Genomic DNA, 15,270 nt, shown 5'->3' with positions numbered 1-15,270 from the left:
TCAAAGCCCCATTGTGCTACATGCTGTACAGAGCCCCTACCACAGTTACAATCTACACAGACAAGATGGGGTGGGGGAGAAGGAGAGTAAATATCTCCATTTTACAAACAACTCTGTGGCACAGAGAGGTGAAGTGACTTGCCCAAGGTCACAGAGCAGGTCACTTGCAAAGTTGGGAATTCAACTTAGATCTCTTAACTCCCAATCCAGTGCCTTAACCAGAGACCATCTTTCCTCTCTATCCAGCCTCCTTTTGAACAACAGGAGAGAGGCCCCCTACAAGCCAAATATAGCCTCTTTGGCTGACACCAGAGAAATCTCTCCCAGGGCAACTGTAGCTGCCTCCACTGTGGGGTAAACACCAGAGCCAATCAGGACAGACATTTGTTGTCAGAGTATTTGACAACAGCTTACAAGGATCTATCACAGGGGTGGCCAACCTGCACCTGAGAAAGAGCCAGAATTTACCTATGTACATTGCCAAAGAGCCACAGTAATACATCAGCTCCCCCTAGGGTGACCAGATAGAAAGTGTGAAAAATCAGGACAGAAGGTGGGGGGGGGGGGGGTAATAGGCACCTACATAAGAAAAAGCCCCAAATATCAGGACTGTCCCTATAAAATCGGGACATCTGGTCACCCTAGCTCCCCCCCCACCTGCCAACAGCCCTGCTGATCAGTGTCTCCCCCTCCTTCCCCATGCCTCCTGTGGCATGCAGGAGGCTCTGGGGGGAGGGGGAGGAGCGAGGGCGTGGCAGGCTCAGGGAAGGGGGCAGGAAGGAGCGGGGGCCTTGGGGGAAGGGGTGAAGTAGGGGCAGGGCCTCTGGCAGAGTCGGGTTGAGCAGTGAGCACACCACCCTCCCCCTCCCCCCAGGCACACTGGAAAGTTGGCACCTGTAGCTCCAGCCCCCGAGTTGGTGCCTATACAAGGAGCCGCATATTAACTTCTGAAGAGTCACATGCGGCTCTGGAGCCACAGATTGGCAATCCCTGATCTATCATCTCTCTATATTAAAAAGGACAGAGCTGTTTCCCCTCTGCCACCTGGAGGACAGAAGTGATGGCATCCCCAAACAGTCTGTGGAGAAGGAGCTGTCAAACAATGAGGAATAAACTAGTCAGCAGGAAGCCAGTGTGTCACATCAGTCCCTCCCAGCCTCATCGGCATAGCAAAGCAGCTTGTATTTTCCAAAACATGGTTTATTTACTTACTATAAAGAAGAATAGATGTTTGCAAGAAGCTTTACTTTCAACATTGAGGATTTCCCGATCTGGGATTCTCCGAACACCCTGTAAATTTCCTGCTGGGTGAACAAGGCAATGGGGAGGTCTGGTGACTTGCTTAGTCATATTCTCAGTTAGTGGTGTCACTGGGATTAGCAGCCAAGTTTCTTTGTGCTCCCAGCCCCTTTGCTCCAACCCTGTATCACATGGGCTCATTCATTAAGGGAACATGACCTATCAGTTGGGGCCAAAGCCTGTTCTTTTAGAACAGGTATAACTCAGACTGGAAGGCTCTCCCCACTGAAGGCAAACAGATTAGTCTCTGAATCCTTCCAATCTGTTGCAGACATTGCTCCACAGCTGCAGATACTGTAGCTAATCGGCCCTGAAGATGCACACAGTGAGGGGCCTGGGAGTGGACCATGTGTTGGTATAACTAATGGAATGTGTACTGCATATGGTATAGAGACCTAGAAAGGAGCAGGTGCAGGTGTCACTTGCAGTGTGGGGTGTTTAGTACAGCAAGGAGAGCAGGGACAGCTTATGCTGGGACTGTAGAGTGAGGTGAGGGGATAGGAATGCACACCAGAACTGAGCAGGGACATTTAATGGAAAGCAGCGAGTGACTGCACATCGCTCACACCATGGCATCTAATGCTGCAAGAGACTGGCGATGAGAGCATGCACCAGTGTTATGCATGGAACGAAGGCAGGGGCAGAGCCAGACCAGTGGTTTGATCTCATATCAATGGCCCGTGTCACTAAGTTAATGCAGATGGAGGCAGCTCCTTCTGATTTTATTACTCCAAAGGAAAACCAGCTGCTCCAAAGGCGGACAGCACCCCATCTGCTGGCTCTATGGCTCTCCACTAGGCGGAAACACTCTGCAGCAACTTGAGGAACAGTGGGCATCTCCTTTGAAAGAGGGCTTACAACTAGCACAAGGCCCCTCTATAACTTAGACATTAGCTCCCCTCTCCCAGCTTTATGGCCTGGTACCAGTTCCTAGGATTCATTTGGCTCCTATATTCCCACCCTGCCAGCACCCTCTAGGCTATTTCATCTTTCACCATTGCCAGCTCCTCCCCTGGAGAAGAACTGAGAAATCATGTACGAGACGGGGAAAGGATGGGCCATAGTGCTGAGCTTTGTCCGAACAGAACAGCAGACTTGTTTCTTGTATCTCAGGTCAAAAGACCTCACATACTGCAACTGGGGCACAAAGATAAGTGACTTGCTCAAGGTAACTCCGTGGCAGAGACAGGAGCAGAACTCAGGTTTCCTACCACCCAGCCCTGTGTCTTAATGACAGGATCAACCTCTCTTGCCCCTTTATTCCCTCTTTTGAAGTCCATCATGGAAGCAAGCAAACAAATGGTAAGTGAAACAAATGGCAACTCCAGCAACAAAAAGAAAAAAATAATGAATGACTTTATTTTTTAGTTCAGTTGGCCACCTGAGGTGCTAAAATCTCAACCAACAAAGCAAGTGTGCATAAAAAACAAAAAATAAAACACAACCAAACCAAAGAAAACAGGCTGGATGTTTTATACATGTAGGGTACACACTTTCCTGTTAACACTCCACACTCACCAACTATAAAAGCCTTGAACAGTCTGAATATCAGAGTTCACTCACATCCCAAGGGGAAGGTGCCAAAGCAAATCCCTTCAATTGGACTGGACTTCACACACACACACACATATATATACACATACATATATATGAGAGAGAGAGAAAATTATTTAAATTACTGCAGTGCCATCATAACATGGCATTTTCTCCTTCACATCTACACCTTTCATGACACCCTTGTCTGTTCAACTCCACTGCCTATATAGCACCGTTCTAAGCATCTCCAAAAGCAGGAACGTTCAGAAAGCGTCTAATCTCTGTTATCGTGCATCAGCCAAAGAGGAAGTGATTTCTCCCATGAATTATATACAGGCCGTTTCATGGTATATTTAGAGACTTCTTTTTATTGCAGATGGTAGCAGTTCCAACTCCTGAGAGCCATGTTGTGGCTTTTCACATTTTTACATATGAGATTAAATTATGCAATGCTTCTTATCCATCAGCATCCGATGTAAACAGTTAATCAAAATTTCATTTTAAAAGTTTTAACCAAAGGAAGTGGTGGTGAATGTTTTAGGATCAACTGTTAAAAAATGGAACCAATGGCTGCTCCAGATCATGCAATCTAGACCTTTCAAATGATCTAAAATGTTCTTGATTAGGATGTATAAAAATATTAAAAACCACCACGAAGTGCAGACAAACATGCTAACTAGCTCTGTGCAAGCACTGTGTTCTGATGGAGGCCTGGACACTGCAAAACTCATTTTTTGACCACCAGGGTGAACCAAGGATCCATTGGTGTTTGTACAGCCAACACACAAACAAATATTTACAGGAAATGCGGAGACAGAGGGAGAGAAAAACAGATTCACGTGACTGTTTTAAAACCTGCTGTTGCTCTATAATCCTATCTTGATATGTTTAGCAATGGAGTTTGCAAGAAGAGGAGCCACTCTCCAACCCCAATTGGACAAATGGAGTTTTGGTTAAGTTAAAAAGACAAAATTGTATTTGGAAGTTCGAGCTGAAAGACATTCATGTCCTTCCCTTTGCACGGTTTTTCTCTGGAGGAATGATCTCCAGAGCAGGCTTGGTATAGGTAGACTCTCATGATTCACAAGTGCACAAGGACAGGCTGCCGAGTTGCCCCTCTGAAAGGACGATCCCTCTTCCCAACCTGATCCCAGCCCTGAGCACAAGCGCTGGCCTCATCTTAGTTTGCTCCTCAGAGTGGAGGGGTCTGTTCCCACTCTAGGTACAGGGGAGTCTGACTCTGTCCAGTACTTCAGGGGAACCCCATCCCAGGCACAGGGGAACTTAACTCCAGGCAGCACACATTGCCACTCCGTCAGCTGGCCCCAGGTGTTCTTCAGCTCAGCCCACAAAGTGCATTAGGAAATATGAAGCCAGTATTTAGCTCTTTTGCTGTTCTACCTCTGAGATTTCAGACACTCACAAAGGGAAGAGGTGGGCAAGATTCAGAGTGGTTATTGCATGGGCAATTCATGAATGTTTAACCTTTCTAATGATTGGGAGAACATCTCTGATGCAGAGAGACCTGTAGCAGAAGGAGCCATTTCTCAAATATAAGGATTATTTAATTTCATTTTATAAAACTAGTCAAAGGAATCAGGGCACAATGCATCAGCCATGCATATAAAATCAGGATTACTTAACCATAGCAACTTTTCTCATACCAATACAGTCATGAACAAGCAACAACATTATTAAAGGAAAAGGATATCAGGAGTTTTTCCTTAGTGAAACATTAGTGCCCTATTTATTCCTGCATTGTTATAGTTTAGACTCTGTCTGGGGAGGGCTGGATTACTGGATGAGGCTGGGGTGGGAGGGAGCATTTGTGACTGACCACAGGAGCTAAGCATACGGCCATCAAGGTCTATTTTTAATGCTCACTTTCAGAGAATGGAAATTAAAAGCGGTGGAGCTCATTGCATGCGACCGCCCACAGCAGGCAGGGCTGTACACTGGGTACTGTGCTCCCAACAGAGATCACATTCCTGAAATCACCTTGCTTCAGGTGGGAGCTGTTCTCGGAGACTATGGTACAAGAAGAAAGATCCTATGTTCGGTGGGAAGACGAATAAATGAGTAAAAAATAAATGTTAAATATCTTGAACAGAATTGAAAAACAATTAATTACCAAACAAGAAGCCAGGATGAATTAACGTAGGGCTGAAGAGATCAGCACTGCCATCGGAAAGTACAGGAAAGCTTCAAAGTTGTAAGGCAAGTCTTATACAGATATGTATTTTTGTTATCATATTCTAGAACTTCCCAATTCTGAGTCATCAGGAGATCCCAGCGGAGAGGCAGCATCAAAGGGGCAGGTTCTACTGAGAAAGATAATCCCCATGTGTTGGAGAAACTGAACAAGTGACAGGGATTCTAGAAGCTGGCTTGAAACATTTTGTAACATCTATTTAGCTAAGCACCCAATGCTGCAAAGACTTATCAAGAATAGTACTTACTACAATGTGTTGTCCCCCTGAAGGGACTCCTCACAGTGGTCAGTGCTATGCCCAGTAGTATGTTGTTTGCAGGATCAGGCACTAAGGTTATGTCCACACTGCAGCTCAGAAGGTGCCTCCCAGCTCAGGTAGAGACACACAAAAGAGCAGCATGGACATTACGGCAAGGGTGGCAGCAGGGGCTAGCCTCCGGGCTCAGACAGGCTTGTACTTGGGTGGCTAGCCTGTGCTGCAATGTCTACAGTGCTATTTTTAGCATGCTAGCTCATGCAGAGCTAGTTTGTGTCTGTCTACCCGGGCTGGGAGGCTCTCCCCGCACTGTGGTAGACACACACCCTAAGGGATTATAACTAGTCAATGCAGTTTGCTTTTCAAATCTCAAATCAACCCCTACCCCTCTTCCAATTCCTAAAATCCATTTTTCATCTGAAATGCAAGTTTCTTTTCAAAGAGCAGCTTCAGGCCACCTATCACAGGGGCAGCAGCTTGGGTTGAGGCTTGGGACACAACCCTGGTGGCTTTTACAGTCATTGGTGATTACTTAAAAAGGAATCCATGTTAAAAGATATTCTCGTTCCCATGAGATGAGATTTTTGTTTGGAAATCAGTTTTAAAATTATTTGTATTGCCCCAAATAAAAAACCCAATTCTTTTGGTTGGAGACTCTCCCTCACCCCCGTTTCCTCTTTTATTCTTTCCTCTCCCCAGCAAGGGTTAGGGCTTCACATTCGATTGAACCAGTCCCTTTAGCCCAGCGCTGGATTGTCCTCCATCCACATACGAGCAGTCTGAAGCGTAGGACTCCTTCCTCCCCAGGGACTGAGTACCCTGCCTCCTGCATGTCCCCAGTCTCAGCCAGTTTAGGAACAGACATGGAGCTTAGGTTCCAAACTCAGCTTTCGCCCCACTGCTGAGCCAGCCCGTGGTCTGGTTAGTACCATCTATGGGGGCACACACTTGTACTAATAGATGCATATTTCTCCGAGGCTGAAGGCCTTTGGCCTCCCTCACATTCAAGGCAGCACGTATCACTGAGTGAACATTGCCACAGTTTTGTTGTTATCCATCTCTACTAGCTCGAAGAGTCAGAACACCAGGGCCGTCCCTAGGGGGGAGCGGGGCCCAGGGCGGAAGTGACAGATTCATCTCTTTCACGACTGACCGCACTGGCCAATCGTGCTGGCCCATGGGACCCCCCAAGGTGGTTGCCCCGATTCGCCCTACCCAAGGGACGGCTCTGTAGAACACCTTGCTCAGAAGCAGTTGCGAAGAAGGCAGTTTGAAAATACGCACCCAGATGGTTTCATGTGACAAGAGTCTCTATATTTCATTCTAAAAACTAAATATTTTTAATTAAAAACTAGTGCTTATGTGATGGATTTTCTTAAAATTTAACTGAACTGCAAATACAAATTGTGCCCTTAACAGTATTATGATGTAAAACAGGCCTCAATTTTGGTTTTAAAATTGTTTTTCTTTTTTTCTTGTTTTTACATGTGCATTAGGTCCTTACTTTCTCCTCTGAGGCCAGTGAGACCTGAAGGGTTGCAGAGTTTAAGAACACGCATCTCCCCACCACCCTTTTAGCTGGGGGCAGGGAGGGCTGTTGTCACATTAGAACCTTGTGACATCACTATTCAAGTCTGCCAGCACAAAGAGAAAAGTGGGAACCTCATATTTTTTCTGTAACAAGCCACCAGCAATTTAAAAAATATTATGTCAAGAGGCTCTTTTTATACAGCATAAATGAGGAGGGCAGGGTAGCTTTTTGGTTTTTTATTTGCAGTGCATATTTAATGATCTCCAGTCCAAAATCAGCTGTGTTCCTCAAACACTGTGGGCTATTAAAATGGGGTGAGGCTGATTTTAGGAAAACAGGCAGCAAGAGCCACCCTAATTTGTGTGTGTGTGTGCGCGTGTGTGCGTGCGCGCACGCGCAGAAGTCACTATTTTTGTGGTGCAACCTACAAAAACAGTGTGTGTAAACTCCCCCTGCTGGGTCTGCAGCTACAGCTTGCCGCTTCACTACACAGGCAGGTGAAGGTCTATGTGCAGACATTCCACTGGAATGCCAGCACTTCACAGGAGTTTTGCTCTGGATACCTAGCATGTGCACTGTTAAGTAACATAGTGGCTGGCTCTCTGCATTGCTGTACTAAACCTTGGGTTTAATTTGTGGTCACATACTTCCTGGGATGGAAAGAGCAGGAAGCATAGGAGACAGCTTGCTCAGCCCCTGCTAGCTGGGCTGGGGTCGGGTGGGAGAAAGTATGTTTCCGCAGCCAACTAAACAGCTTTGCAGATGGTCTCTGGAGAGTGTCCCATCCACTCCTCCTCTGCTTGAAGTACAGTGGGCATGGCATGGGTTCCTAACAGTGGTGCGAAGTCGAGAAAACAGACATGGGGCTCCTCCAAGCTCCCACAGGAATCCAGAGGACGCTGCTGGGGGGGAGCAGATGGCCAAAAAGGAAGGATCCATGTCCTTTATGAACACTGGAAGCGAGTAACTCAAGGAGTCTCCCCAAAGCAGAAAGGAGAGTCCCTTTCGGATACAGCAGAAGATTAAATGAGAAGTACCCCACTGATTGTGTATCTGTTCCATCCCCAGCCTGTACTCCAGGCTATGGCGTCAGCAATCTCAATGGTGCTGTATGGATTTGTTTAGGAATGGGACACTCGCTCTCAGATACCGGGGGAATCAAGCTTAAACCCCAGAGAAAAACACACTAACAGTGGATCATGCTAAGGATGTGACACAAACCAAACTCGGCTAGGAAATTCAAAGTTAAGAGGGATGCCTGGCATCATGCCCTATGCCCAGTGGGATAGGTTAAGGATGTAGTGTACTTTTGGAGTCTGCCAAATGGTGACAGATGGCAGAGTCCTTCCCAGCATGGTAGCTGGATTGCTCACTGTATGTCCTGCCCACTACTGCAACTTGGAGAACAATGGGCACCCTCCTGGATCAAAGGCAGCAGCTCTGGGAGTGGAGCAGAAAGGAGCCTGCTTTGGCAGATGCAGAAAGAATTGTGCCTAATTTGCTAAACTGGAAGTCAGTCTAGGCAGTTTTTACAATGGCAGGGTTCACCCTCTAAGTGGAAGGGAGACATTGGTGGATAATTTTTAGGTCACAATTTTGGTTTTCTTGTTACAAACGATTAATGGTATTCAAATAAATTACAGGTTTGTTAGTCCAGAAAGAAGGAACCCGGGATACAGAGGGAAAATCTGCTATGAACACTACTGGATTCTCACAACTCCATGGATGTGCAGGAGTTCACCATAAAAAGGACTTGGCTAGGGCAGGATGCATACATGAGTCCATGAAGTCTGCCCTGTATGCAAAGCAGGGACCAATCTGTGGTAGTGTCTTGCTCTCCTAGAGTTAAAACACACACTCCTCCCCAACTCAAGAAGTGAAACAATAACATTATTAATAACAATACTAATAAATAGCCACAGGTAACAAGAGTCCTGTAATATAGAAGCAGAGCTTGTGGGATGCAGCAGGCACACACCCATCACTCACTTGTCCATTTGTTTCTTAAAAGGTACAAAAATGAATCTTCTTTCAAGTATTAAAAAAATAAGTTAATTGACATAAAAGGGTCAAGGTGACTGAGGACCCAGGCAGGTCTTAAGCTTCATTTCTGACGTGCAAAAATGAAAGAGAGGGGAAAAACAACAAACAAACACGGAAGAGTCCCAACAACGTTTCATCCAGAGGTGGCTCCCTCTCTGGGTTTAAAAGCCAGGGAATGCCGTTTGACGACCCCCCTCTCCCCTCTCAAAACACTTACCATTGTCCCACAAAGTCAGTATTTTCCAGTGTCAAAATGGTCGCAACAAAAAACAAACCACAGAAACTTATTGGCCTTTGAACAGTGGCCATGAAGACACGAGACCAGCAGTAGCTCTCTGTCCAGTGTGTAGCAAAGTGGGTGAGAATTCCCCACTCTTTCTCTACTCTTCTTCTCATAAGCATAACTCTGGAAAGTACGATAGAGAGAGTGAGCGTGTGTCCTCTGAGGCCCTTGTCTCCGCAAAAGTCAGGATGGACAGAAGAGGTTTCAAACAAACACACCACCAATGTTTTCTCTTCCCAGTGTTCCTTCACATCCATACATAATGCTCACCTCAGGTTTGTTTCTTTGGTGGGGAGGAACAATAAAACAAAGAAGGTGCTGCTCTGGGCTTTGGGAGCTCTCCTTTAGCTGGTTAACTCCCTCAAGGACTGCTACAGGCTGCTGTGGTTTTCAGGAGAGGGTAGCCATTTCTCTCCCTCTTATTAAAAAATGCTAATAGTGAAAAAGGGAGAGAGATCAGACTGCAGCAAATCCAGTTTGGTTAAGGGTTTTCCCCCCATTAAAAGGTAATAAATCCCTCCACAAAAAGTTTACCCTTTTCCCTCATATCACAAATCCTGATGGCCCCTTGTACAGGACCCCAAGGAGACTGCGCAATCTCAGGCCATCATCTTCAGCTTGGTTTGCAGACGTTGTGCAGGACCCAAGCCTCTAGAACCAAACCCACTTGTCAAAAGGCTTCTGGGTGCTTCAAACTGAATTCCTGCATGCTGCAGAACCCTTAACAAGGTTTCTCCCTCAAGATCTCTCGATCCAGGTAGTTCTGGCAAATTCAGCATGGGCCAACTGGATAGCACAGACCAGCAGAGGTGAGTATGTTAGCTCAGGACCAGTTCAAGCTAGAGCCCTTGGAAAGCATAACAGCTTCCAGGTCCTTGTCCTCCTCTTTTTCTCGAAGCCGCTGCTCCTCAAGGAGGGCCACCAGAGAGTCTCTCTGCTCCACGACTTCTAGCATCTCGTTCAGGATCCTCTTCTCTTCTGACAGCTCCTCATCTGTTTTCAAGTGATCTGGAGAAAAAAATCAAAAGCGTCAAAGGATCCAGGACTGGAAACAAATACATGAACGTACTCCATGGATTGTCGGTCCTCTTCACCCTTACCTTCCACTGCCATCCTCTCCCGGAGTTCCTGCTGTAACCGGCTCTGCCTGTCTTCCAGCTCTAGTTCTCGAGCACTGAAAGGAGAAACAAATCAAGAATGAACCTACGGCGCGTGCTGGGCTGGCAAGGAGCCACCACACAGACTGCCACTTAAGCAAATTAAAATATTCTGGTGTTTACTCTCCTCCCACCGTACTGTATTTACCTTCCCAGACCCCTCCCCGCCTTTCAGCACTGTTCTGACTCCTTTTGGAACAACACTGGAGATGTGTAGCCATTTCTTTCCTGATTAAAATGTAATCTTAATGCTTCCACAGCACCGGTCTTCAACAGGAGTGAGCAGATGGAGAAAGACAGAGAAGATTGTGGAGAGAGATTCCCTTTTTCACATGTCTGGGCAGCAACCAGCTCAGCTGCTTTCTTAGACTGATTTTATTCACAGTGTTACCAGCTGGATTTCAAATCCAAGACAGAAACAGCATGAAGGAGCAGATGCATCTGCAGTCATTGCTCAAGCCACATTTTACCTCTGTGCAAGTCTCCCTCCTGCTACATCCCACTCTGAAGAAAAAGTTACCTGCCAAATAATGGACGACTGAGGGCATTGCCTCCTCAGATTCCAATCTGAGCAGCATTTTGGGGCTTCTCTGGTAGTAGCATCCCAGAGCACACTGAGCTTTTGAAACACCAAAGTCAAGTCTTGCTTGCTCAGAAACTTGTTTCAGTAGCATGCAGTGCACTTTGGTGCATAAACACTATGGAAGTCCCAGGTGTTCCTAAGCTGGAAAAGAGCTGTAGCATCTGCGCCCAGTTGGAAGGCTGTGGGGTCCCACTGGAAACAGAGGACTACAGGACCCATTTAAAGAAGGGATAGGAATGCAGACAGCTTGACTGCATTCAAAAAAGGACCCTGGACCAGCAGGAGAACGGGTTGCCCAGTCATTCCCCGAAGACCACTTGCCACTAAAACTACAGATGAAAGATTGGGGCTGAACCTGCAAGCAAGGGATGCTTTGTAAGGAAAGAGCCTGGGAGGACAGTGGGAGGGCTCAAACCTTTGGTTAACATTCACACTTAGGACTTATCCAAACCTTTTGTGCTTCCACTCATCACAAGTTCTTTTTGTACTAGAGACTCTTCCAAAATGTACCTTTAACAACTTACTGGCTGGGAACTGCATTCTATCCAAGAGGCTTCTGAACACTTATTATTGGCCTCTTACCACTCTTACGACAGTGCTGGAAGGAGACCCTGCCAGTACTATCTATGAGTAATCTCATCTTTGAAGCTGTGCTACCCCATGCAGAAAGCCTCTGCTCACTCACAATATCATCAGCTCAGACTCGTAGCGCACCAAAGCATTCTTCTCCTGCACCAGCTTGAACCACTCCTGCATCAGCTTTGGATCATCCTTCTTCCCCATGCCTGCCAAGAGAGAAACCTTGTAAGTTTTCAGGATGATGCCCTGCCATCCCCATGAGCCCCGACAGCTAGGAACAAAAATGGGGGCAAAATGTGCAAAGAAAGCCGAGCAAGATGCTGCCAGAGCACTCCCAAGCCGGGTCCGTTTAGTTTGCCTACGGCACACAGAAAGAGGAGGGCACAGAACTGTAGGTGTCACCTCCGAAAGGATTCTCTCCTCCTTGGATCAACACATTCTGAATCCGTTTTTGCCATTGCTCCTCCCTGCCCTCTTCTCACTATGGTAAACCCATAATTTAGTGGCTCATTTCTATTTAGGCTTCCCTAAATGACCTTGAACTTTAACAACCTTTTTTGCACCTCCTTCATGTTACCACCTTTAATGTATGCTGACTGGAACCTCCCCCCACACTCCAAAACCCCCAATCTGTATCCCATATGTTATACCCTCCTGTCCGTCAGTCACATGAACTGAATCAGTTCTTTTACTGGCTAAGAGTGGCCCCTTGCCTACCTCTATTGAAACCCTGCCTTTTCACTGGCTCATCCGTTGAAGAATTCTCCTCTCTTGTGGTTCCTTCCTGCTGCATCGCCACTCTCTTTGGTGAGCCTTCTCCTAGTGCATCTATTAACAGCAGTTCACTGCATCCTACAAGTCCGTTATTCCTAGAATTGCTCATCAGCATTAGAACTACACGCACAGAAACCCATGCTACATTTGCTAATATAAAAGGGAGAGAGCGAGAACCCACTTCAGAACTCACTTTTTAAAATTTCATTTTATTTTATTTTAAAAGAAACAACCCTGCGCCTCCTCATCTCATAACCCACAGGCAAGGCTCCAATGGTGTCAAATATATTGCAGATTAAATTGCTACACTATGTTCTCTAGAACTTTCTGCAGTGATTTGAGATATGCCTCAGACCCAAGAATACACCATAGAAGCTATTCCAAGGTCACGCCTATTTTGGGCCCCTTGATCCTGCAATGAGCTACATCCAGGGGGACCTCTCTGACCCTTCACTGGGTGGCTGCCTGCGTGCATGGAGTTTGCTGCAAGAGGGAGGCCTCCAAACTGAGCTCGAATGTGCAGAGATTTGAGCCGAGCACCTGTTGGTGTTTATGATGCAGGCCTCTGCCAGCTGCACGACTGAACCTCATCTTCTCTCACTCTCCACAGACTAACAAGGTTTCCTAGCTTAATTGACATCTCTGCCTAGTTATGCATTATGGACACTCGGCATCTATATTAGAAGCAGCTTCTCTTTTAAGCACAGTCTTATGGAGACCAGAAACAACCAAACAGAAGGTTTGCTATTTAAATTCCAAATACTGAGAAAGCTGGAAATATGTGCCACTCCAATGATCAGTACATTCATATCAGTGCCCTGCCTCCATCCCTAGCTCCAACCAGCCCTTACACTGAGGTCACATGGGAGATCCCGTACCTCCTGTTAAGCAGCAGCTTTCCTGCTTAGAAATACCTGCTACTGAAATACAGAAATAGTAAATGTTTAGGGGATACTGCCCCCTGGTCCCCCATAACAGATTCTGGCTCTCTGGATTTTATACCAGTCTGTTGCTCAGTTCCAAGCATTCTTTTCTGAACCTCTCTGCACAATATGCCCAGGTGGCCATGGGAGGGGGGAGCTTAGACATGCAGATGTCCAGTGCAGTGGCGCCATGAAAGCACTGGGAAGTCTCCCCACCCTTTCCAGTGCCAGGATGTAAAATAAATGCCTCTAAGAAACAGCCAAATACACCTTGCTACTGACCCATGATTGTATGTATTTATGTATTTGTTTTTAACAGCCAATGAGCAGAGGGATGTGGGAGGGGTGGGGAGGGAGGGTGGACAATCGATATGAGAGCACCACGGAAAGCAGAGTAAGTGGTTAGCAAAGTTATGCTGTGATCACATTCCACCCCCTACCCCATGCCTTGGCAATGGAAACTCTACTATGGCAAACTCCATCTGGGACAAATTCAAGAATGCACTCAGCAAGACATGGATCACGGAAGACCAGTCTGGTTTAGGTTGGTTGGTTTTTTAAAGCTCAAGGATGTTTTGCAAACCGGTCTTTGTAAGGACACAGTATTCCTTTAATCCATCCATACAATAAAACAGTCGTTTACGGAAGGAGATTCTCTTCCCTCATCCCCCGCCCCGTCTCCCAGACACCTGTGACGAAGAATAGAGAAATCAAATACACCAAATGAAAACAGGAGCTTTAGAGTATGATGCTGCTGCTGCTGCCACTGCAAATCAATGCCCCAGTGACCTTGAGACTACCCCTTCCCCAGTTAAAAACAGAAAAAGGGATACTGTACCTTTAAAAATTGCACACTCATACAAGCTTGTTACAGAGGTTGCTACTGAGACTGAGGGAAGGAGACAGACAGGAAGGGGTTTGGAGGTTGGATATATAGATATTTTATGTCACCAGCCAACTAGTGCTGCTATGAAAATCCAGCTGGGGTGGAGGGGGATAGAGGTTGCGTGAAGTTACATTACCTTCATGGGCACAGCAAGGGCAGAAGGAGAGAGGTCTACGGCGTGGTGTCCCGGCATTGGGCTCAACTTCAGTAAGACCAAATGAGGAAGAGGGAGGAGAGGAGGAGGAGGAGGAGAGGAAGAGGGGGAAAGGGGTGAAATAAAAGACAAGCAGAGGACAAAAAGCGTAAGAGTGAGAAAGAAAGGAAACAACAAGAAGAAAAGAAAAAATACAAGAAATGGAGAAGCAGAAACGAGGGAAACAATCTACAGATGAGTAAGGTCCCTCATCAGCACGGATAACAGACAGGAGCAGACTGAGGCAGTGGGAGAAGCGGTTACTGAGCTGTACAGTTACAGGGAGGAAGATTACTCTTGAGTTTTTCCTGTTCATTGTGGGTTTTCAGTTGCAGAGGCTTCACTCTAACACCATGTTGAGTGTGTGAGATACAAGGACAGTAGGTGAGGACGGGTGAATAATTCTCTCTTGCTGATAAATGTCAGCATTTAAAATAAGATCTAAAAGGTCTCCGTTGCCTGTATGGGTCTGAAACTTGGGGCCCTGAGCCCTGCCACCCGAGGCTGAAGCCGACGCCAGAGCAATGTAGCTTCATGGGGGCCTCTGTGGCCCCACGCAATTGCCCTAACACTGGCCCTGGCTTTTATACACAGAAAACCAGTTATTGTGGCACGGGTGGGCTGTGGAGTTTTTACAGCATGTTGGGGTGTTGGGGGGAGACTGGGAAAGAAAAAGGTTGAGAATCTCTGAACTAGACGGTCATCCGAGGAGGAGGAGAGGGGGAGGGGCAGCAACATGAAATTGAACCCACTTTTAAAGAAACAGCATGTCCACCAATAATTAACATTTCTAACAGTATCTCAGGAGAACACATGGACCAAGAAGTGCCTGAATATCAAAGCTGGAGGCTTAAGATATCTAAAATATATAGAGAGAGATATACCTATCTCATAGAACTGGAAGGGACACTGAAAGGTCATTGAGTCCAGCCCCCTGCCTTCACTAACAGGACCAAGTACTGATTTTGCCCCATATCCCTAAGTGGCCCCCTCAAGGATTGAACTCACAACCCTG

At 46.5% G+C, this 15,270-nt stretch overlaps 1 protein-coding gene across 6 annotated transcripts in view; it reads right to left on the bottom strand.

Annotated features, from left to right (window-relative positions):
* Positions 1-2,636: 2,636 nt before the first annotated feature.
* The window catches only part of MICAL3 (microtubule associated monooxygenase, calponin and LIM domain containing 3), a 261,040-nt gene continuing 248,406 nt past the window's right edge, over positions 2,637-15,270 (bottom strand). For 5 of the 6 annotated variants that reach the window (XM_039545905.1, XM_039545912.1, XM_039545923.1 and 2 more), the window contains 3 exons: positions 11,586-11,685; positions 10,261-10,334; positions 2,637-10,168 (listed from right to left, as the gene is read on the bottom strand). In XM_039545905.1, coding sequence (XP_039401839.1) covers positions 9,984-10,168; positions 10,261-10,334; positions 11,586-11,685 — 359 coding nt within the window. In that variant the 3' untranslated portion in view covers positions 2,637-9,983. Of the gene's footprint in view, positions 10,169-10,260; positions 10,335-11,585; positions 11,686-14,198; positions 14,265-15,270 lie in introns of all 6 variants that reach the window. The other variant, XM_039545944.1, reaches the window with a different exon arrangement.

The sequence above is a fragment of the Mauremys reevesii genome, linkage group 1 (assembly GCF_016161935.1).
Source record: "Mauremys reevesii isolate NIE-2019 linkage group 1, ASM1616193v1, whole genome shotgun sequence".
Taxonomy (NCBI): domain Eukaryota; kingdom Metazoa; phylum Chordata; order Testudines; family Geoemydidae; genus Mauremys; species Mauremys reevesii.
This window is presented reverse-complemented; position numbering and strand designations above follow the sequence as displayed.